The sequence below is a fragment of the Loxodonta africana genome, chromosome 1, assembly GCF_030014295.1.
Source record: "Loxodonta africana isolate mLoxAfr1 chromosome 1, mLoxAfr1.hap2, whole genome shotgun sequence".
NCBI lineage: Eukaryota > Metazoa > Chordata > Mammalia > Proboscidea > Elephantidae > Loxodonta > Loxodonta africana.
Window position 1 is genome coordinate 2,219,120 of NC_087342.1, and position 24,016 is coordinate 2,243,135.

At 41.9% G+C, this 24,016-nt stretch overlaps 1 protein-coding gene across 1 annotated transcript in view; it reads right to left on the minus strand.

Annotated features, from left to right (window-relative positions):
- The window catches only part of CFAP44 (cilia and flagella associated protein 44), a 148,161-nt gene that overhangs the window by 106,270 nt on the left and 17,875 nt on the right, over nucleotides 1–24,016 (minus strand). Inside the window, exons 3-6 of the mRNA XM_064280501.1 lie at nucleotides 16,559–16,663; nucleotides 13,846–14,001; nucleotides 13,148–13,307; nucleotides 5,739–5,901 (exon numbers count right to left, since the gene is read on the minus strand). Coding sequence (XP_064136571.1) covers nucleotides 5,739–5,901; nucleotides 13,148–13,307; nucleotides 13,846–14,001; nucleotides 16,559–16,658 — 579 coding nt within the window. The 5' untranslated portion in view covers nucleotides 16,659–16,663. The remainder of the gene's footprint in view (nucleotides 1–5,738; nucleotides 5,902–13,147; nucleotides 13,308–13,845; nucleotides 14,002–16,558; nucleotides 16,664–24,016) is intronic.

Consider the following 24,016-nt stretch of genomic DNA (forward strand, 5'->3'; position numbering starts at 1 on the left):
GGATTAACCTGTGTGTCAGCATTTCAAAGGCTAGCCATATAAGTTGGATAGAATTGTATGTTCATTTCTGTTATCTTTGTTTGTTGATATTATCTTTGGCCAATGTGAAAGAAGAAAAAAATTGCTAGCCAAAAACCAGGTATAAAAATAGGCTGTTATGAGAATAAGCTATTTAAATCATATATTCTACTTCTAAAATCATATTTTCAGTTACTGTTTTGCAACTTGTGATTATATGGGTAACAACAAGGAGACTGGCTTTCAGCTATAGATTGCACTGGAAGTCTGTACCCAAGACAATATAGCTCTTTTATGGCCTCCACACAGAGGGCCATCAGACCTGTGATAGGCTGGCTTCCTACTGGCAAGCTGCCTCTAGTTCTTCCATTCAAGTAACTCTCCATTTCTTCTGCCTGAAATAAGGTTTGGGTTTTATGGGATGATGAATGCTTAGTGAGATAATGATAATGCTGATAACAGCTAACATTTATTGAGTGCTTACTGTATGCCAACTGATCTAAGTTTTATGTGAATTAATTCTCTTAAATTTCACATCAACCTTATGAGCTCAGATATCATTATTATTCCCATCTCATGGACAAGGAAACTGAGGCACAGAGAGGCTAAGTAACATCCCCAAGGTCATATAGCTCTGAGAGAGAGGATTCAAGCCAGGTGTTAGAGCCAAGAAGCAAGCTGGAATAAGAAAGAGTTGATCCCAAAGATGTAGGAAAAAAGTGGGTTATGTCCGTATCTGTCTAGATTCCAATTTCCAAAGGGATACTACATAGGATATATGGTCACAGAAGTCTAAATGAGGAATCAGGCAAATGCTTTACCCTTCTAGGAGGCTGGGTTCATCCACAGTCAGGTAAAAATTTCTGCCCTCTCATAATAAAATCTATTAAGAAAACATTCTGCATCCTACTTTGGAGAGTGTCTTCTGGAGTCTTAAATGCTAGCAAGCGGCCATCTAAGATACATCAGTTGGTCTCAACTCACCTGGAGCAAAGGAGAATGAAGAACACCAAACACACAAGGTAATTATGAGCCCAAGAGGCAGAAAGGGCCACATAAATCAGAGACTACATCAGCCTGAGACCAGGAGAACTAGATGGTGCCCAGATACAACTGATGACTGCCCTGACAGGGAACACAACAGAGAATCCCTGAGCGAGCAGGAGAGCAGTAGGATGCAGACCTCAAATTCTTGTAAAAAGACCAGATTTAACGGTCTGACTGAGACTAGAAGGACCCTGGAGGTCATGGTCCCCAGACCTTCTGTTAGCCCAAGACAGGAACCATTCCCAAAGCCAACTTCTCAGACAGGGATTGGACTGGACTACAAGATAGAAAATGATACTGGTGAGGGGTGAGCTTCTTGGATCAAGTAGACACATGAGACTATGTGAGCAGCTCCTGTCTGGAGAGGAGATGAGAGGGTAGAGGGGGTCAGAAGCTGGCCAATGGACACGAAAATAGGGAGTGGAGAGAAGGAGTGTGCTGTCTCATCAAGGGGACAGTAACTAGGAGCATCTAGCAAGGTGTACTTAATTTTTCGCATGAGAGATGGACTTGATTTGTAAACTTTCACTTAAAGCAAAATAAAAATTAAAAAAAAAAAATTCTACCTTCTCAGATTGGAAGGTGCTATGGAGGTGTTTTGTTTTACTTTTAATGGAGACCTGAAACTAGTAAACCAAAAACCAAATCCAGTGCCATCAAGTCGATTCTGACTCATAGCGACCCTATAGGACAGAGTAGAACTGCCCCATAGAGTTTCCAAGGAGCACCTGGTGGATTCAAACTGCAGACCTTTTGGTTAAGCAGCCGTAGCACTTAACCACTACGCCACCAGGGTCTGAAACTAGTAAGTCATTTAATTTACACTGAACATATAGATGGGCCCTATCTTTTCTGAAGGATAGCTTATATGCCACAAAGCACATTTCTCACAGTCTTGCGAAAGTCTTTTCTCAGTCACAACTGGATAACTGCTTCAGAAGTGATGAGGTTACATGGACCATGGAGGAATGTCCTCTGACACTGCCCAGTACACATGGAGAAAGGCCTGTGTGGGTAACACTGCCCAGAGACCGGGGAAGGGGGATTAGCATCAGCATCCTTGATGACACCAAACCTCTGACTGACCTCAAACCAACTTGCAACAAAATAGAAAACAGAAATTTACAAAACTATTGTCGTCTAGTCGAGTTGGTTCTGATTCATGGTGACCCTGTACAGAACGAAACACTGCCCGGTCCTGTGCCATCCTCACAATCATTGCTATGCTTGAGCCCATTGTTGCAGCTATTACAAACTATTATTAGCCCTAAAAAACAAACAAAACCAAACCCAGTGCCGTCGAGTCGATTCCAACTCATAGCAACCCTGTAGGACAGAGTACAACTGCCCCATAGAGTTTCCAAGGAGCGCCTGGTGGATCTGAACTGCCAACCTCTCAGTTAGCAGCCGTAGCACTTAACCACTACACCACCAGGGTTTCCACTAGCCCTAAAGTGACAGGTAAATATGTGATAATTAGAGGTTGCCTCGTGTTCTGTAAATGATATGTGTCTCAGGACTCATGCTACCCCAAGATGCCGCCGACTAATTCCCTTCAAAAAGCCTGTGACCCTCACCTTGGGTCCAGGAATGTTCTGCAGCTCGTACCACGTCATCACATACTTGTGTATGCTCAGTTATTATTTTTTTTTAATATGAGTCTTGTTTCTTCAGATGAATTTTAAAGTCTTTGAATTCATAGAGGTCATGAGCTTTTCTTCATTTAAACCCTCTACAGTATGTACTGTGTAGTGCTGGACCCACAATGTTATATTATACATTCTCACTGTGTTAATTAATTAGTCTTACACCAAACTCCCTGGGGACAGGGACTTTATTATGAATACACGATAGAGATAAATGATCAAGAAAGAAACGTGAGATTATCTTCCACTCTTCCATCTCACCATATTCTGTTTCCATAGTCAATCTACCACCAAGTCCTATCTCAGACTTTATTCACCTCCTCCATTCCCATTCTCATGTCCCTACTTCATTCCTCAGATCAAGAATCTTCAAAAGTCTCTCACTGATCTTCACTTCTAATCTAAGCACCTCAGCAGGGGCCATCCAGCCTAGTCAAAAGTATTTCTCACTACTCCCTGCTAGCTTGGGCCAGCCTGTTAGAACTTCATCAGCCTTTCTTCCAGAAGCCTTCTGCCTCAGCCAGGACACTGTGAAGTGGGCCCTGTCACCTTCTAGCTCAGTCTGTTCTGCTTACACCTGGCAGGAAGGAGAAGAGCAGAGAACTCTATATTTGACCATGATCTTCCTAGAAACCCTCTTGACCATCTCATATGGACCTGCTGCTTGAATTAGACTCCAAATCCCCAATTTCTCCTCATTCCCCTAGCTCCTCTCACATAGCCTAATCTGAACAGAGGATCCTCACAAAATCCCAAAGACACCGAGAGGTGTTCCTCAGGACTCCACAGTCAGGCTGTTGGTTACCTGTGAGAGAAGATCTCAGGACATCTCCATTTAAGGAGCATAGGGTGGAAAAACACCCAGGAAAAAGCTCACAACAGTGCCAAATGTCATAGAGAGATCAGGTTAGACAGAGTTAGAAAGGTGCTCTTTAGATTTGGCAACTAAGAGGGCAATTTCAGTTGGGGTGATAGGAAAAGGACAGCAGAAGCTTGGCTTTGAAGGGAAGTTCACAAACCAGCAAGTAAAAAGGGCATGTGGTTAGGAAGGGGCCTTTTAAGATGAGAAAAAGTTGATTTTAGTATGTTTCTATGCTGAAAATGAAAAGCCTAAGAAAGAAGCAGCTGAAGAAATGATAAAGAAGATGATTCATGCAGACAGACGCCCGAGGAGGTAGAAGTGACAGGTTCCAAATAACATGCAAGTCCTTCTGCCAATTGCTCTGAATATATAAACTATACTTTACCTCCTAAATTTTTATTAGCATCCTATTGTGTTGTATCCAATTATTATTTGAATTACTATCTGTGTGTTTTTCATCTCACTATTTTTGCAGATATGCCAAGAAATATGGAAGACAGCTTCCTGGTCAATTGACTGGAAGACATCCATATTTATGCCTATTCCCAAGAAAGGTGATCCAACCAAATGTGGAAATTAAAGAACAATATCATTAATATCACACGCAAGCAAAATTTTGCTGAAGATCATTCAAAAAGGGCTGCAGCTGAATATTGTCAGGGAACTGCCAGAAATTCAGGCTGGTTTCAGAAGAGGACATGGAACCAGGGATATCCTTGTGGATGTCAGATGGATCCTGGCTGAAAGCAGAGAGTACCAGAAGGATGTTTACCTGTGTTTTATTGACTATGCAAAGGCATTCGACTGTGTGGATCATAACAAAGTATGGATAACATTGCGAAGAATGGGAATTCCAGAACACGTAATTGTGCTCATGAGGAACCTTTACATAGATCAAGAGGCAGTTGTTCGGACAGAACAAGGGGATACTGATTGGTTTAAAGTCACGAAAGGTGTGCGTCAGGGTTGTATCCTTTCACCATACCTATTCAGTCTGTATGCTGAGCAAATAATCCGAGAAGCTGGACTATATGAAGAAGAACAGGGCATCAGGATTGGAGCAAGACTCGTTATCAACCTGCGTTATGCAGATGACACAACCTTGCATGCTGAAAGTGAAGAGGACTTGAACCACTTACTAATGAAGATCAAAGACCACAGCCTTCAGTATGGATTACACCTCAACATAAAGAAAACAAAAATCCTCACAACTGGACCAATAAGCAACATCATGATAAACAAAGAAAAGACTGAAGTTGTCAAGGATTTCATTTGACTTGGATCCACAATCAACAGCCATGGAAGCAGCTGTCAAGAAATCAAAAGACACGTTGCACTGGGTAAATCTGCTGCAAAGGACCTCTTTTAAGTGTTGAAGAGCAAAGATGTCATCTTGAAGACTAAGGTGCACCTGACCCAAGCCATGGTATTTTCAATCGCATCCTATGCATGTGAAAGCCGGATAATGAATAAGGAAGATCGAAGAAGAATTGACACCTTTGAATTGTGATGTTGGCGAAGAATATTGAATATACCACGGACTTGGAAGAAGTACAACCAGAATGCTCCTTAGAAGCAAGGCCGCCGAGACTACGTCTTATATACTTTGGACATGTTGTCAGGAGGGATCAGTCTCTGGAGAAGGATATCATGCTTGGCAAAGTACAGGGTCAGCGGAAAAGAGGAAGAGCCTCAATGAGGTGGATCGACACAGTGGCTGCAACAATGGGCTCAAGCATAACAACGATTGTAAGGAAGCGCAGGACCAGGCAGTGTTTTGTTCTGTTGTGCATAGGGTTGCTATGAGTCGGAGCCGACTCAATGGCACCTAACAACAACACAACATTTTTGCAGAGTAACAATGAAGCATTTAGTGTGAAAAAACCTACATGACCTCTATGGGCTCTAGTTTCCTTGTCTACAAAATAGGATAATAGCATTATCAGCATAATATTATAATATTGCACAGAGGTGACGATAGTGAATTTAGCGGTTGTCATCATTGACTAGAAAATGCCTCAGAATAAAGACTGTCATGCACCTCATATGCACCCCATGATACCGCATATGATGGCGGCCACTGCTGGCTGGTCAACAGAATAACAGAATAATCCATCGGAAGGTAGATTTCTTTTTTCCCCCGAAGTCACTAAAGGCTGTTATACCCCAACGACACCAATTCCTCCACCACTGCTACTTCGCAGGTAGGTCTGTTTCTTGGTTTTCAGATCCAGGAGGATCAACTGGTTCCCAGCTATGTACATCAGGGTGCTGCTGTCCAGAAGCTGTAGGTTGGCCCGCTTTGTGCAGTCATAACCGAAGGAATGTCTGAGGGAAAGTTGCTAAGGAAAAGAATTGCAACAAAGAAGCCGTCTTATGAACAGGAAAATTAGTGACATAGGTATATTTTTTAATTGCATAAAGAGAAATGAAGGCCTGATACATGCTACAACATGGATGAACACTGAAAACATTATGTTGAATAAGTCACAAAAGGAGAAATATTGTATGATCCCACTTATATGAAATACCTAGAATTGGCAAATACATAGAGACCAAAATTTATTAGTGGTTACCAGGGACAGGTGGGAGGGGCACAGGGCTTGGGGACATGGAGTGTCCATGATGACGATGACGATGATGGTGATGATGATGATGAAATAATTTAGAAACAGATGGCTGCACATCAGGACCAACAGAATCAATGTCACTGAACTGCACACGTAAAATATGCTGAATTAGTAAAAGTATACGGAATGCACTAAGTGTGAATCTAGGAAAATTGGAAGTTGTCAAAAATGAAAGGGACTGCACAAGAATCGATATCCTAGGCGTTGGTGAGCTGAAATGGACTGGTATTGGCCATTTCAAATCAGACAATCGTATGGCCTACTATGGCGGGAATGACGAACTGAAGAGGAGTGGCGTCACATTCATTGTCAAAAAGAGCATTTCAAAATCCATCCTGAAATACAATGCTGTCAGTGATAGGATAATACCCATATGTCTACAAGGAAGACCAGTTAACATGACTATTATTCAAAGTTACGAATCAACCACTAATGCTGAACATGAGGAAACTGAAAACTTTCACCAGTTTCTGCAGTCTAAAATATATGAAGCATGCATTCAAGATGCACTGATAATTACTGGTGATTGGACTGTAAAAGCTGGAAACAAGGAAAAAGAATTAATAGTTGGAAATATGGCCTTGGTGATAGAAGCAATGCTGAAGATTGCATGATAGAGTTTGGCAAGACCAACAGCTTCGTTGCAAATACCTTTTAAACAGCAACTATACATGCAGACCTTACCAGACGGAATACACAGGAATCAAGTCCACTACATCTGTGGAAAGAGACGATGGAAAAGCTCAATAACATCAGTCAGAACAAGGCCAGGGTCCAACTGTGGAACAGGCCATCAATTGCTCACATGCAAGTTCAAGTTGAAACTGAAGAAAATTAGAAGAAGGCCATGAGAGCCAAAATACAACACTGAGTATATCCCATCTGAATTTAGAGACCATCTTAAGAACAGATTTAACACACTGAACACTAATGACTGAAGAGCAGATAAGTTGTAGAATGACTTCAAGGACATCATACATGAAAAAAAGGAAAAAAGTCATTAAAAAGATAGGAAAGAAATAAAACACCAAAATGGATGTCAGAAGAGACTCTGAAACGTGTTCTTGAATGTAAAGTAAGCAAATGGAAGAACTGATGAAGTAAAAACGTTGAAGATTTCGAAGGGTAGCTTGAGAAGACAAAGTATCATAATGAAATGTGCAAACACCCAGAGTTAAAAAACCAAAAGGGAACGACACACTTGGCATTTCTCAAGCTGAAAAAACTGAAGAAAAAATTCAAGCCCCAGATTGCAATATTCTATGGGGAAAATAACTGAATGACACAGGAGTATCGAAAGACGAGGGAAGGAATACACAGAGTCACTGTGCCAAAAAGAACTGGTCAACATTCAACTATTTCAGGAGTTAGCATTTGATCAGCAACCAATGGTACTGAAGGAAGAAGTCCAAGCTGCACTGAAGGCATTGGCGAAAAACAAGTCTCCAGGAATTGACAGAATACCAACTGAGATGTTTCAACAAATGAATGGAGCACTGGAGGTGCTCATGTGTCTATGTCAAAAAATTTGGAAGACAGCTTCCAGGCCAACCATTCCAAAGAATAAGGAATGTGAAAATTATCTAACAGTATCACTAATATCACATCCAAGTAAAATTTTACTGAAGATCATTCAAAAACGGTTGCAGCAGTACATCGATGGAACTGGCAGAAGTTCAAGCCGAGTTCACAAGAGGACGTGGAACCAGGGATATCATTGCTGATGTCAGATGGATGCTGGCTGAAAGCAGAGAATACCAGAAAGACGTTTACCTGTGTTTTATTGACTATGCAAAGGCATTAGCTTGTGCGGATCATAACAAATTATGGATAACATTGTCAAGAATGGGAATTCCAGAACATTTAATTGTGCTCATGAGGAACCTGTACGTAGACCAAGAGGCAGTGGTTTGAACAGAACAAGGGAATACTGAGTGGTTTAAAGTCAGGAAAGGTGTGTGTCAGGGTTTTATCCTTTCACCACACTTACTCAATCTGTACACTGAGCAAATAATCTGAGAAGCTGGACTACACTGAAGAAGAACAGGGCATCAGGATTGGAGGAAGATGCGTTATCAACCTGCGTTGTGCAGATGACACAACCTTGCTTGCTAAAAGTGAAGAGGACTTGAAGCGCTTACTAATGAAGATCAAAGACCACAGCCTTCAGTATGGATTACACCTCAACGTAAAGAAAACAAAAATCCTCACAACATCGTGATAAACAGAAAAGATTGAAGTTGTCAAGGACTTCATTTTACTTGGATCCACAATCAACACCCATGGAAGTAACAGTCAAATCAAAAGATGCATTGCATTGGGCAAATCTGCTGCAAAAGACCTCTTTAACATGTTGAAAAGCAAGGATGTCACTTCGAGGACTAAGGTGTGCCTAGCCCAAGCAATGGTGTTTTCAATTGCCTCATGTGCATGCGAAAGCTGGACATGAATAAGGAAGACCAAAGAAGAACTGACACCTTTGAATTATGATGTTTTCGAAAAATATTGAATATACTATAGTCTGTCAGAAGAAGGAACAAATCTCTTTTGGAAGAAGGACAGCCAGAATGCTCCTTAGAAGCAAGGATAGCAAGACTTCATCTCACGTATTTTGGACATGTTATCAGGAGCAACCAGTCCCTGGAGAAGGGCATCATGTTTGGTAAAGTGGAAGGTCAGCAAAAAAGAGGATGACCCGCAACGAGATGGATTGACACAGTGGCAGCAACAACGGGTGTCCAAGCTCATTTGTGTATGTATGGGCGTTATAGGTAAATGTGTATATGTGAGTCCATTTATGCTAGAATAAAACTTCACTAATTCAAAACAGAAGTGAAAAATCTGAGTTACAAAACATCTTTTAAATATACATTATCACTTTTAAGTTCAATATTAATATAATTCAATAAATAAATGCAATAAGTAAACTAAATGAGGTCAACTTACAAAAAAAATTATAGTTTGCAAAATATATTACATAGTAGGGGATCATAAGTAGATAATGCTTATTACACAAGAATTCGTTGTTGGGTTCCAAAAGTTGAAAAACATGGGAGAAATTTTTATTTCTTGAGCCCCTGTTCAAAAAACGAATTCTAATTTTAGAGTATTCCACTTACTTGTAAGTAAATAAAAATTTTCAGAGAAAGTAATCACGTGGAACTTTTAATAAAAATATGTAGAATGGAAAAATGAAGAGAAAATTTTAATTAATGCAATTTTCAATTGCAAAGTACATACAAATTATAACCAACTATATATAAATAATGCACTTGAATGCTAACCAAAATGTTGGAGGTTCGAGTCCACCCAGAGGCCTGTCGATCTACTTCTGAAAACTTTATGGAGCACAATTCTATTCTGACACATAGAGGGTCACCATGAGTTGGAGTCAACTCAATGGCAACTGGTTGCTGTTTTTGTTATACATAACCAACTATAACCCTCTCATTACTTAATAGTTACACTGAGAGAGAGAGAATCTCTGAATCAATGTTTGATCCAAAGATTCAGATGAAGCTATAGGGTCGCTCTGATGTAGAATAAACTCAACGGCAATGGGTTTTGGTTTCTGTGGGCTTCATGGAGAACATCTGGGGTCCCCATACCCACAGGACAAATAAAAAATTGGATGTACAGCTCCTCATCTTTAAAGAGCGTGGCATGGCTCTTTCTCTTTCCCCCAACCACTGCTCTCCTTCCCTTTTTTCTTCTCTCCTTCTTTCTCTTTTTCCGGGTGACAGTATAATACTTGGAAGATGCATGTCTGTAACGATGAGCAGAATAGAAGTGGGTTACCATCTCTTCACTGACCCTGGATGAAAACTGTCAATCAGAGACATTATCATTTATCTTATCCTTTCTAATTTCAGTGGGGAGAAAACCTCCCTCTTCCATGTTGGTGCTCTGTTTTAAAGCCCTTTCAAACAGAATGGGTGAGATGGTAACTTTCTAGACTCCCCTCCTCTAAATCACAGTCCACCTGAGGGCAGAGACTGCTTCTTGCTCCCATCTATTTCCCAGAGTGCCCAGCAAGTCTCTAAGGCTAACTAGGCGCTCAGTAAACATTTGCTGAATTAATTAACCAGTATATAACTAGATTCTGATCCTTCAGTCTTAGCCCCAGCGGACAGTGGTGGTCCCTAAGCTGAGGTCTGAAAATGTTAAGATGTGTGCTTTAGTGGACCTCCCACTCCTGTCCATCCTATTTCTTCCTCTCTTCTGTCTTGCTCTTCTTAACTTCCTTCCAGAGACCTGGGGCCTTCCTAGCCATCTATGGCCTCCACCTCAAAGATGTGTTTAAACACTGTGTTAAATTCTGTTGAATGTCTTTTATCAGTTATGCTCCGTTTTAAGTGATATTTTATAAGTGGCAGTTTTTTGTTTTTTGTTTTGCCAAAATAGACTGATTCAGAAGAGGCAATTTTTAAAAATGAATATACTCAATATAATTAACAAAGGATCCATCGTTCTTCTATCTTAAAAGCTGTTGATCCAAAGGGTATCTGAAGGCCCATTTCACAAACAGAGAAACAAGTCAAGACCTGGAGGTTTTTGTGAATTGGTACGGGAGGAGAAGATAACAGGGATGAGCCTCTCATTTGACTTCTGCCCACTGAAGGAAAAGATGCCGGGCCCTGGCCTTCTGCTCTGGGAACTACACAGGTGCTGGAAAGGCACCTTAATGTCTTCTTCCTAATTTGACCCACTGCCATCAAGTTGATACTTATTTATGGCGACCCCAAGTGTTACAGAGTGAAACTGTTCCACAGGGTTTTCTTGGTGGTAATCTTTACCAAGATTATCACCAGGCCTTTCTTCAGCAGTGCTGCTGGGTGTGTTAGAACCGCTGACCTCTAGTTTAGTTGTCACGCACAGACTGTATGCATTACCCAGAGACCTTTCCCGCCAATGTGGTTGGACTCACTATAAACGTTTAACAGACTGCTGGTCGGCCTGCTCCTACAACACTGTGCTCAGTGCCAGGTACCACACCGGAGATGAACTCCAACAAGCTGGAGCACGCCCTGCGGACAGTGACCTGATAGAAGCCTGCAAAATCATGACATGTGAGACCAGCAGAAATAACAAACTCCAACAAGGTGGAGCACGCCCTGCGGACAGTGACCTGACAGAGGCCTGCAAAATCATGACATGTGAGACCAGCAGAAATAACCGAGGGTGTTTACCTGGAGAAGAGGACTTAGGGGACTTGTGACACTGACTTCTACACCTGGAACGTCTCACGAGAAATAGAAATTATATTGCTACATCTTCAGAGATTAGAACAAATCCAGTGTGGGAAGTTCCAGACAGGCAGATTTTAATTCCAGGCCTAGAAGAGTTGTCTAATAATTTAAACTGTCCAAAAATGGGATAAGCTCCTTTGTGAATCCCTGGTATTAAAAGTGTTCAAGGCAAGGCTATAGAATACAGCCACTCATCCAGCATAAGAAGAGAGAATTCATGTGTCAGGTCCAAAGTTGAAGTCAATTCTGACTTCCGTGCTTAGAATCTGAGCCTGTCTCTCTAATCCCGAGACTGTCAGATCCCGGAGCAGTAAGGCTCCAGTACTAGCGGGTAGGGGAAGGAGACATAGTCAAAACCACCTGCGCAACTTTGTCAGAGTACGTATGCCCAAGCCCCTCTCTGCAGAAATAACAGTAGGTTCAGGAAGGCATCAGAGCATGCGGATTTCAGGTAAAGCATCCAGGTGACTCATATACAGCACCGCTACCCCATTTGAAAAAAAAATAGGTTAGAAGAAAGACAACAGCACAACTTTTGTCACAGAAACTTGTCCAAAAACATAGGGGGAAAAAAAAGCACTAAAAGAAAAAAACTCCAGGTTATAAAATCCAGTGAGAGTTAGTTTTAGTCACACCTGGGATTGAATCTGAGAAAAAATACTTGTAACAGTAAAAGTCACTAAGAAAGGTACTGAGTCGTACCTAAATATTTTTATGTCTTCGCACTTTCTCGTACATACACGATCTAAATACAATAGTCCTGATACTATAACCATGCTAAGTACAATAAATTATAACAAATACTTTGCTCCTGTATTAACATGTTCTGTTTTCACATAGAAAGTAAAGTGAGTCTCTCTCTCTCTCTCTCTCTCTCTCTCTCTCTCTCTCTCTCTCTCTCTCTCTCTGTGAGCTCACTTGGATGAGAAGCCAGTGGGCCAGCTAGGGAGCTTAACAGAGATGATCTTCTAGCTGCCCGCCTTGCAAGCTAACATCACAGAGTGTTGGCAAACACAGACCCCCTGTCGATCACATCCGCCCTCATGTTTATTCAAGACTCTTATTCTCCAGACTGGATCCCAGCCTCTATTTTCTCTTGTCTTCTTGGAATATTCATCTGATAATAAATTAACGCCCGAGCACTAATGCCTGACAATGGCAGTGTGTCACAAAGGGACATGGGTGCTTTTAACTTGACAGGCTTTGGCAAAGCATGCAGGCGGGTAGAGGAAGTAAGTGGGAATAAGAGGGCCTTCTGGTCTCCTTCACTTCATGTCTCCTGGGCTGCTGTCTTTCCCACTAGGGCAATGCAAAGGACATTTCTCTTTGTGGTTGTTTGGTGTCAAACAAAAGCTCAGTTTAAAACCAGATCATGCGTCTCTACGTCAAATTCTCTAAGCGCTAAAGTTCTTAGAATTACCTAAGACAGGGGTTGGCAAACTTCTTCTGTAAAGATCGTAAATATTTCAGGCTTTGTGGGTCTGATGGGCTCTGTTATAACTACTTAACTCTGCCCCTGTTGTGTGATGGCAGCCACAGACAAAATGTAAACAAATGAGTGTGCCTGTGTTCCAATAAAGCTTTCTTTACAAAAACAGGTAGGGGGCCAGATTTGGTCCATGGGCTGTAGTTTGCCAACCCCTGACCTATGAAGCTGAAATCACCAAATTACACATATGTAGCTGGGATGGATACACAAGCGTGAGAAGATGAAGTGGTATGTTCGAATCCAGAGTCACAAAAGGCCTTGATGCGAGCTCATTATAGTCGTAGAAGAAACTATCTGATATTTTCTTCTTAACTTTCTCCTCTGCCTCTTCTGCAGGTGGGACAGGGGTTTCCACATGCAGAGATTCTAAAAAATTAAAATATTTTTACTAAGAAGAGTGTCTGGTGAATTCTAAAATTTTCCAAAGACAGGAGGAACATACATAGTTGGAAATACTCTAGCGGTAAGTACTACTAATAGCCCGGATATAGGATGTCACCCACCAATGAGTGTGGGAGGAAGGGTCAACATGCCTCTGTGTGTCAGGACTGAATGCTGAACTCCGGTTGGGGTTTTGACAGAATCTGAAAGAGTGACTCTCAATCAATTCCAAGCGAGAGTTACTCTCACTGATCTGGGGTAGAACAATCCCAATACCATTCACTCTCCAGAAGACCACGTCGCAGAGTTCTGTCTGTGACCATCAGAAATGGAATTCACGACTCCGGGGCTGCTAAGCCACCCCATCCGAATGTGTGCAATGCTTTTATCACCCCCCACCCCCCATACATATCCATACCCTGTAAATTCTTCTTTCTAGGAACTTACAATTGTTCACAAGTAGAACTGGGCAATTTGTCTTTAAAACTGTGACAACCACTCATAGGAAACCAATAACATTTACCTCCAGTGCTTTCCAAATGATCATCCTGAAATGAACTTGAACTTCCTTCCAAATGCTCTACATCTAAGTCTTCGTCCTCTGAGTAGGATTCTTCTCCTTCTGTAAACGTATCGTCTGTGGTATCTTGTGAAAATATGAAATCATCTCTTGTTGTGGCTATTAAAAAAATAATGCTAGGAATTTCTAGATTTCAAATAAAGCAGTTTGTTATTCCCAAAGTAGCTAGTGCTTCAAACTTCCTCTAAATTTAATGGGTTTTAATACCCCAAAATTCCTAGAAGAATCATTTTATTTGCTCAGTCTTGTAACTTAAAAAAAAAGGCAGCCTTTCCCATGAGTTCATCTCCATCTTCACCTCATCTCCGTCTACTTCTTATCACTGCGTACTTACAAGAGAGTAGATCATGGAGAAAAAACAAGCTAGGATCCTGCTATCATTACTCCAGTTCAATTCAATTTTGCCAACATTTACAGAGGATCTATTACGTTAAAGACAAATAACAATTAAGAACATCCTTTTCTCAATACAATTATCTCTGAAGTAATATCCCAGGCATAAGTTAGAATATTGGCTTTAGGACAAGCTAGGAGAGAAAGAGAATTGGAACGGAAACAGAATGGCCCCAAGTATAAGGCAACATTCAGATCAAGTCCAAACACTGGGATTATTAAAATATACAGTGTCAAGCAGGTCAACGACAAGACTAGGTGAACTTTCAGCAGAGGAAGGAAGAAATTACAATTGTACCAAAGCAGAGTGGCGCCAACTAGATGATCTATCTTAAATGAGACTAAATGATTACGAACAAGGCCAAAGACTAATATGAATGAGGCAGGAAAGATTGGCCAAGCCAGTTGGCTGGGTGACAAGAGAGGGTTCTGTAGGATTCCTGTGTTTGGATGGAAAGGAAAAATAATGCTGGATACTTAAATAGGCCAAGTATGCAACTTGGTTTTCCCAAAGAAGGGTCCTGGGGAACTACTCTCCAATCACACATTTAACAGACACCTTAGTTCCTCCGTGGGACTGTGGCAACCAAACACTATTTCCACATGGCAAGATTAGGCTGTCAGTGGCTTAACACTCTATCTGCTGACCTCCCCCTGGAAAAGCAGCTGAGGCTGCCAGTACATGAGACCGCTGGGCCTTAGTGCAAAGAGCTGAGATGAGGCGGTCACGGATAATGGGACTGGGAGTGAATACAGATAGAGAGTGGATAACAAAAAACAATGGGTATTCTGAGCCTGGAAGAAGGGTTTTGCCACTGATTAAAAAAATACGACTTCAGAGAAAAACTAGTAAGGCAAGAAGCAGACACATTAATTGAAGATGGCAAAATGGCAAATCTAGGCAATTAGACAATTACTGGGGATTTTTATAACTCAAAAGTTAACTGGTGGAAGGTTCATGGTCTGAGGAAGAAGTCAGCATTTGCCTTTCCATTCTTGGAAATAATCTAAAGCCAGCATTGAGAATGAGAAACATATACACAAACTCAGAAGGAGCTATCGTGTATACGGCTAAACAGGACAGAGCCCTTCTTTCAGTACCACATGGGCAAGGTGGAGGGAGTTCAGGATGCAAGCAAATTATTTCACGTCATGGGATCCTCAGACCCATCGTGTATGGACTAATTTATGAGCTGAGCAGGGGGCAAGGCCTGTCCCTAAGGGGGTTTAACATAAGAAAGGGAGGTGCCAAGGCAGTGCTAGACAAAGGGTCATTATCATTAAATACACCTATGGAAAGTTGAGAGTCATAGCCAGGAGAATAGTGCCAAGGAAAAGAGACTGGAAAGACAATCCTGTGACGGAAATGTAGGAAGTGGGGAAGGGTGAAAAGCTGAAAACAAGGGAGGGGCACACTAAAGTTTTTGAGTAGGAGAGTGATGTGATTTCATTTTTTGGGAAAGTAATCCTAGTCGCATCATGGAGGAAGAGCCAGACAGAAAGGCTGAGTGGAAATCCTTGCTGCAAGAGTCCAAACAAGAGAAGATAAAGGCTTAAAATATGATATGGGGAAATTTTGATGCATGAAACATGTCTTAGATTGAAAGGATTTAATGTAAATTTTGTTAATAAACAGATTTTCCCAGGACCTCACCTCCTCCAGTCAAAATTAAATTTCTGAAATTATATTTTGGATTAGAACCTGAAAAGTCAGGATCCCACTACAATACCTAACACCATGATGCCCAGTCTGAAAGAGCCAGCCATTCTTTACAAATCCTAATGACCAAATTCCTTACTTTTCCTTCTACTTGCTGTCTGTGAAATCCTTTCCACATAACATTTTCCATTTTAAACCCCAAACAACTCACAATCATCATTTTAATGGGGGAAAAAACTGAGGCTCAGAAAGGTGAGTTAATTTATCCAAGACCAGGCATCTTCAGGTGATAAATTCAGGACTCAAAACCGAAGTCCAGCTTTCTTTCTATGACGCTGTATTAGAAACGTCCATTGAAGGCTTGGTGGACAGATGTGCTGATAGGTCATTATCAACATGAAGATGATAGTAACTTCTATGTGCCAGGAGCTGGGGATAAAACCCTGAAAAAAACACAGGCTCTGCTCTTAAGGAGCTATAGTAAGGAATTAAACAAGTACATTACTTAGGTTCTGTAAACTTAGATATGCACTCTTTAAAATTTACTTTACTTAAATTTAAATAATAATAATAAACACGAGTGTCTGTTTTAACTTTGCTTACGTCTTGATTCAGATCTAGAAGACCTCTGAGATGTTTTTCTTTCACTCCTTGATTTATCTGATTTTGTCTCATCTGTATCCTGATCTTCTGGGTCCTTCATGGCCTCTGTAAGGGCCAAATGGAGACAGACAAAGGGATAATCCTGTAAAAAAAAAACTCTTCAACAGATTCCATTCCTAACAAACTCCCACGCCCCCGCCCCAGCACCGAGCACCATGTATGCTGATATCCAGTGTTTTCCCAGGACCCAAGAGGACCTCACCAGCAAAAGGGTGCTGCCACCATCAAGGGCCTCGGCAAAACAGATTTCCTTCCTTCAGGCAAACTTACCATGTTGGTATTCCCTGGTTCTCAAGAGGTCCATGGTGAAACACACTACCCACATCTACCTTTGCCCTAAATGCTCTACTAAAATTAACCTTCTGCCTCCTTCCTTTGACTCATCTTCCCTTTCCCTCCTCCTATTATCAAATCGCCCTGGTGTTACTGATCAACTTCAATAAAAAAATACTTGTTGAGCACAGCTACTATGTAGTAGTCTTGTATTACGCGCTAGGTTACAATACTAAAAAGAGACATCTGGTCCCTAACTTTCTGGGAGTTTGTTTAGCAGGAAAAGACAGGCATTAAACAAGCAATGAAAATGTAATGAGTGCTACAAAAAGGGAAGAAGAGGATGCTGTGGCAAGGATAGCAAGAAGATGTAACCATGTCTGGGGCTTGGAGAAGAAGTACACTGAGACATGGGTGATGGCTGGCCAGCCAGAGAATGGGAAAGAGTATTTTGGCAGAGGGAACGTCAGACAGAGGGCTGTGCCTCTAAAGGGCTGAATGCAGCCTCTTGCTAGAGTGCAAGAGTGATATGGATTTTGAAGAGAAGGCAAATAGCAGATCATGTGATTATCTCCAAGCTTTGTTGAGAAGTTTAGGCCTATTTCTACGGCAACTGAGAGCCACTAGAGGACTTTAGGAGAGCTGCGACGTAATAGGTTCTTCCTGCCCTCTCTATATGGCAGCTTTTGTGTATCTGAAAACAAATAAAAAAAGTATTTCATCTACCATAAATTCCCCATGCGTCTGTCAGCGTGTCGCACAGAGTTGGCTTGCGGGTTGCTGTAATGCTGGAAGCTATGCCACCAGTATTTCAAATACCAACAGGGTCACCCATGGTGGACAGGATTCAGCTGAACTTCTAGACTAAGACAGACTAGGGAGAAAGGCCTGACGGTCTTTTCTGAAAAAATTAGTCAGTGAAAATCTTATGGATAGCAGCAAAACATTTTCTGATATAGTGCCAGAAGATGAGCCCCTCAGGTTGGAAGACATTCAAAATACAACTGGGGAAGGGCTGCTTCCTCAATGTAGAGTCAACCTTAAGGTCATGGATGGAGTCAAGGTTTCAAGACCTTCATTTGCTGAGGTGGCATGACTCAAAATGAGAAGAAGCAGCTGCAAACATCTATTAATAACAGGAACATGGAATGTATAAAGTATGAATCTAGGAAAATTGGCAATTGTCAAAATGAAATGGAACGCATACACATTGATATTCTAGGCATTAAAAAAAAATTAGTGAGCTGAAATGGACTGGTACTGGCCATTTGTGTTGGTCAATCGTACGGCCTACTATGCCGGGAATGACAAATTGAAGAGGGATGGCATCATATTCATCATCAAAAAGAACATTTTAAGATCCATCCTGAAGGACAACACTGTCAGTGATAGGATAAGATCCATAGGCCTACAAGCAAGACCAGTTAATAAGACCATTATTCAAATTTATGTACCAACCAATAAGGCCAAAGATGAAGAAACTGAAGATTTTTACCAATTTCTGCAGTCTGAAATTTATCGAACATGCAATCGAGATGCATTGATAATTACTGGTGATTAGAATATGAAGGATGGAAACAAAGAGAAGGAATGTAGTTGGAAGATATGGCCTTGGTGATAGGAATGATGCTGGAGATCGCATGACAGAATTTTCCAAGACCAACAACTTATTCCTTGCAAATACTTTTTTTCACCAACATAAATGGCTACTATACATGTGGACCTCACCAGACGGAATACACAGGAATCAAACTGACATCTGTGGAAAGAGAGGCTGGAAAAGCTCAATATCATCAGTCAGAACAAGGCCAGGGCCATCTTCAGAACAGACCATCAATTGTTCATATGCAAGTTCAAGTTGAAGCTGAAGAAAATGACAACAGGTCTAGCAGAGTCAAAGTATGACCTTGAGCATACCTCAGCTGAATTTAGAGACTACCTCAAGAACAGATTTAACACATGTGAACACTAATGACTAAAGACTAGATGGGATGTGGAATGACATGAAGGACATCATACACGAAGAAATCAAAAAGTCATTAAAAACACAGGAAAGAAAGACAAGACCAAAATGGATGGCAGAAGAGACTCAGAAACTTGCTCTTGAATGTAGAATAGCTAAAGCAAAAGGAAGAAATGATGACATAAAAGAGCTGAACAGAAGTTTTCAAAGGGCGGCTCAAGAAGACAAAGAAAAGCACTTGCAGCGTAATGAATTAATATGGCCCTTTTTTACCCATGGTATTTGTGACTCACACGCAGTGATTGAGTGGGACTATGCAAATAACATATATGGAACCTGTGATGGTTGGGTTTATGTGTCAACTTGGCTAGGCCATGATTCCCAAAATTGTATGGTTGTTCTCCATTTTATGCATTGTGGATCCTGACCTCTACATGTTGATGAGACAAGATTGGTGTAGGTTGTGTCTTGGGTCAAAGCCTTGCAGGAGGGTGTGACTCAAGTCCCACCCTTACTAAAGTTACCCCCTTCCCTGGGCTCTGGCCTGCATCTAAGATATATGTGTATGTCCTGGCAGGGTTCTCTCTCTCTCCCTCTCTCTCTGCATCTGGATCCTGTGTCTAGTTTGTGATTAACTGACCTCCAGTTCTTGGGACTTGAGCCAGAGGCCTGCTGTCTGACCTGCCAATCCTGGGATTCACTGGCCTCCACCACCCTGTGGACCATCGGGCTGTTACTGGACCCAATTCACCAGCTTCTGCAGCCTTGTGAACCAGCAGCCTGTGGTCTGAACTGCCAGTTTGGGTTCAGCAGCCCCTACAGCCATGTGGGTCAGGAGAAGCCAGTGTCTGACCCATAGATTTGGGATCTGTCAGCCTCCACAACCATGTGAGCCATTTCCTTTATACGATTCATAAGTTGTGAGCTGTTTCAGTGAATCAGGGAACCCAAAGACGGGAGGGAGAGTGCTGAGGGTAAAGGGAGTGGTCGATGTCAGAGATGATGGAGTGGTACAGCAGTTTGGAAAAGTTGGACATTTGGGACATCTTTAATCTCCACACAGGAACCAGCTTTGTGCTGATCCTAATAAAAGAAATTATTCTTTTTGCATAATGATGAAATATACAAAGACCTGGAGTTAGAAAACCAAAAGGGAAGAATGCGCTCAGCATTTCTCAAGCTGAAAGAACTGAAGAAAAATTGAAACCTCGGGTTGCAATGTTGAAGGATTCTACAGGGAAAATATTAAACGATGTCAGAAGCATCAAAAGAAGATGGAAGGAATACACAGAGTCACTGTACCAGAAAGAACTGGTGGATCATTTCAGGAGGTAGCACATGATCAAGAACCGATGGTACTGAAGGAAGAAGTCCAAGCTGCACTGAAGGCATTGGTGAAAAACAAGGCTCCAGGAATTGACGGAATACCAACAAAGATGTTTCAACAAACATATGCAGCACTAGAGGGGCTCACTTGTCTGTATCAGGAAATTTGGAAAACAGCTGCCTGCCTAACCGACTGGAAGAGATCCATATCTGTTCCCATTCCAAAGAAAGGTGATACAACAAAATGCGTAAATTATCGAACAATATCATTAATATCACACACAAGTAAAATCCTGCTGAATATCATTCAAAAGAGGTTGCAGCAGTATATCATGGCAGGGAACTGCCAGAAACTCAAGCTGGATTAAGAAGAGGATGTGCAACCAGGGATCTCATTGCTGATGTCAGATGGATTCTGGCTGAAAGCAGACAATACCAGAAAGATGTTTACCTGTGTTTTACTGACTATGCAAAGGCATTCGACTGTGTGGAACATAACAAATTATGGATAACATTGCAAAGAATGGGAATTCCAGAACACTTAATTGTGCTCATGCGGAACCTGTACATAGATCAAGAGGCAGTCATTCTAACAGAATAAGGGGATACTGCGTGGTTTAAAATCAGGAAAGGTGTGTGTCAGGGTTGCATCATTTCACCACACTTATTCGGTCCGTATGCTGAGCAAATAATCTGGTAAGATGGACTATATGAAGAAGAATGTGCCATCAGGATTGGAGGAAGCCCAGTAACAACCTGTGGTATGCCACAACCTTGCTTGTTGAAAGTGAAGAGGACTTGAAGTACTTACTGATGAAGATCAAAGGCTACAGCCTTCAGTATGGATTGCACCCCAACATAAAGAAAACAAAAATCCTCACAACTGGACTAATAAGTAACATCATGACAATGGAAGAAAAGACTGAACTTGTCAGGGATTTCATTTTACTTGGATCCACAATTAACAATCAATGTGGAAGCAGCAGTCAAGAAATCAAAAGGCACAATGCATTGGGCGAATCTGCTGCAAAGGACCTCTTTAAAGTGTTAAAAAGCAAAGACGTCACTTTAATGACTAAGGTGTGCCTGACCCAAGCCGTGGTATTTTCAATCACCTCATAAACATTTGAACGTTGAACAGTGAATAAAGAAGACCAAAGAACAATCGATGCCTTCGAATTATGGTGTTGGCGAAGAACGCTGAATATACATACCACGCTCTACCAGAAGAAGGAACAAATCTGTCAGAGAAGAAGTACAGCCAGAATGCTCTTTAGAAGCAAGGATGGTGAGACTTCACTTCGCGTACTTTGGACATGTTATCAGGAGGGACCAGACCCTGGAGAAGGATATCACGCTTGGTAGAGTAGAAGGTCAGTGAAAAAGAGAAAGACTGTCAACGAGATGGACTGGTACAGTGGCCGCAACAATGGGCTCAAGCATAGCAACGATTGTGAGGATAGCTCAGGACCAGGCAGTGTTTCATTCTATTGTACTGGGGGTCGCTATGAGTCAGAACTGACCCGACAGCATATAACAACTACAAGCACACATTCCTCCCAGGTTTTCACTTTACACCAGCAACTCATGCTTCATCAACATTCCTCTATGGCATGGCTGGCAGGCGAAATAAAACAAGAGTTCTACTTCAAGTCAGATTCGGGTTTAAATCCTAGTGTGCCGCAAAACTAGCTAAACTTTACATTAATTCCTTAACTGCAATATGGGAGTGGTGTATGACAACACCTAAAGCTGGTATACCTGTTGCCAGCTAGTCGATTTCAACTCATATTGATCCTATAGGTCAGAGTAGAACTGTCCCACAGAGTTTCCAAGGCTGTAATCTTTATATAAGCAGACTGCCACATCTTTCTCTAGTGGAGTGGCTGGTGGGTTTGAACTGCCAACCTTTCACTGAGCAGCCGGGAACTTAACCATTGCACCACCAGGGCTCCTTCCTAAGGCTGCTATGAGGATTAAATGAATTGGTGCATTATTATAACTTCCTGGTCACCAAAGATAGACTAGTACGCCAAGAGCAGAAATGATACACACTTTATGATTAGTGGACAGGATGGTATGTCTCTCACCTCTGTTCACTGCACGCTAGGGCCCGTTCTATTTTTTTTTCTTGGCGGTGACATCATAATAATGTCTTCTGATTTGGGTAACAACAGTACACCCAACCACAACCTGTCAGTTTGCGGTACTGTGGTGGCTTATATGTCGCTGTGATGCTGGAAGCTATGCCACCAGGGCTCCTATATGTCTGTTAGATAAAACTTAACTTTGTCATTGATGAGAAAAACATGGGCTTTGAGCAAAGCGGGTTCCATTCACATTGCAGCTCTGCCAAGGAACTTTAAGCTCCTGGTCCTTTCATATGTAAAATGGGGGTATTTATGGTCATTTACAGAGCCCTGGTGGCGCAGTGGTTAACAGCTATGGCTGCTAACCAAAAGGGTCAGCAGTTCAAATCCACCAGCCACTCCTTGGAAACCCTATGGGGCAGTTCTACTCCGCCCTATAGAGTCGCCATGAGTCGGAATAGACTCGATGGCAACAGGAATGGCCATTTACGAGAGCTACTGTAAGCATTAAATGAAACTTCTATACCCATAGTCCCTACCCTGGCTGCACTTGGAATCATTTGGAAAACTTACAAACATATCACTCTCAGGGTCTCATTCCCTAGACATTCTAATTGAATTGGTCTGAAGTAACACTGGAGTGTCAGTATAAATGTAATTCTTTTGTGCAGCCACAGTTAAAAACGTGGGTTTATATAAAGCACCTAGAACCAAAAAAACCAAATCCATTGCCGTCGAGTCACTTCCAAATCATAGCAGCCCTATAGGTCAGAGTAGAACTGCCCCATAGAATTTCCAAGCAGTGCCTGGTGGATTTGAACTGCCGACCTTTTGGTTAGCAGCTGTAGCTCCTAACCACTACGCCACCAGGGTTTCCAAGCACCTAATAGGAGCTCAAAAATGATAGTTGTTTTTACTATTATTACTAGACATTCTTTAATACAGGTAGATAAATAGACAGCTGCCATCAAGTTGACTCTAGCTCATGGCGACCTTATGGACAAGGGAACAGTCCTGTGTCATCCTCACCACTACCAGCATGTTCAAGTCCATTGTTGTAGCTATTGTGCCAATCCATCTCACCCAGCGTCACAGATTGAACTGGGGTCCCTAAAGATGTCTGTCAACTTGGCTAGGTCATGATTCCCTTAGATGACGGTATGATTGTCTGCCATTTTATCTTCTTACGTGATTTCTCTGTGTGTGTTGTAAATCCTGCCACTACGATGTAATAAGACAGATTAGTGGCAATTATACTGATGAGGTCTACAAGATGAGGTAGTGTCTTGAGCCAATCTCTTTTGAGAGATAAAAGAGAGAACATAGCAGAGAGACTTAGGGACCTCATATCACCCGGAAAGCAGCGCTGGGTGCAGAGCGCATCCTTTGGACCCGAGGTTTCTGTGCTGAGATGCCCCCAGACCAAGGGAAGGCTGATAACGGGGACCTTCCTCCAGAGCTGACAGAGAGAGCCTTCCCCTGGAGTCGGCACCCTGAGTTCAGACTTCTAGCCTACTGGACTCTGAGACAATAAAATTCTCTTTGTTAAAGACATCTACTTGTGGTATTTCTGTTATAGCAGCACTAGATGACTAAGACAACGAGGGTCTCCCTCGTCCTCAACACTAGCCCTCTACTTCACTCCTCCTAAGCAATGTTGGAAAATGTTCCGTTGTGATTCACATGGTTTTCAATGTCTAATTTTCGGAAGTAGAACACCAGGGCCTTTCTTCCTAGTCTGTCTTA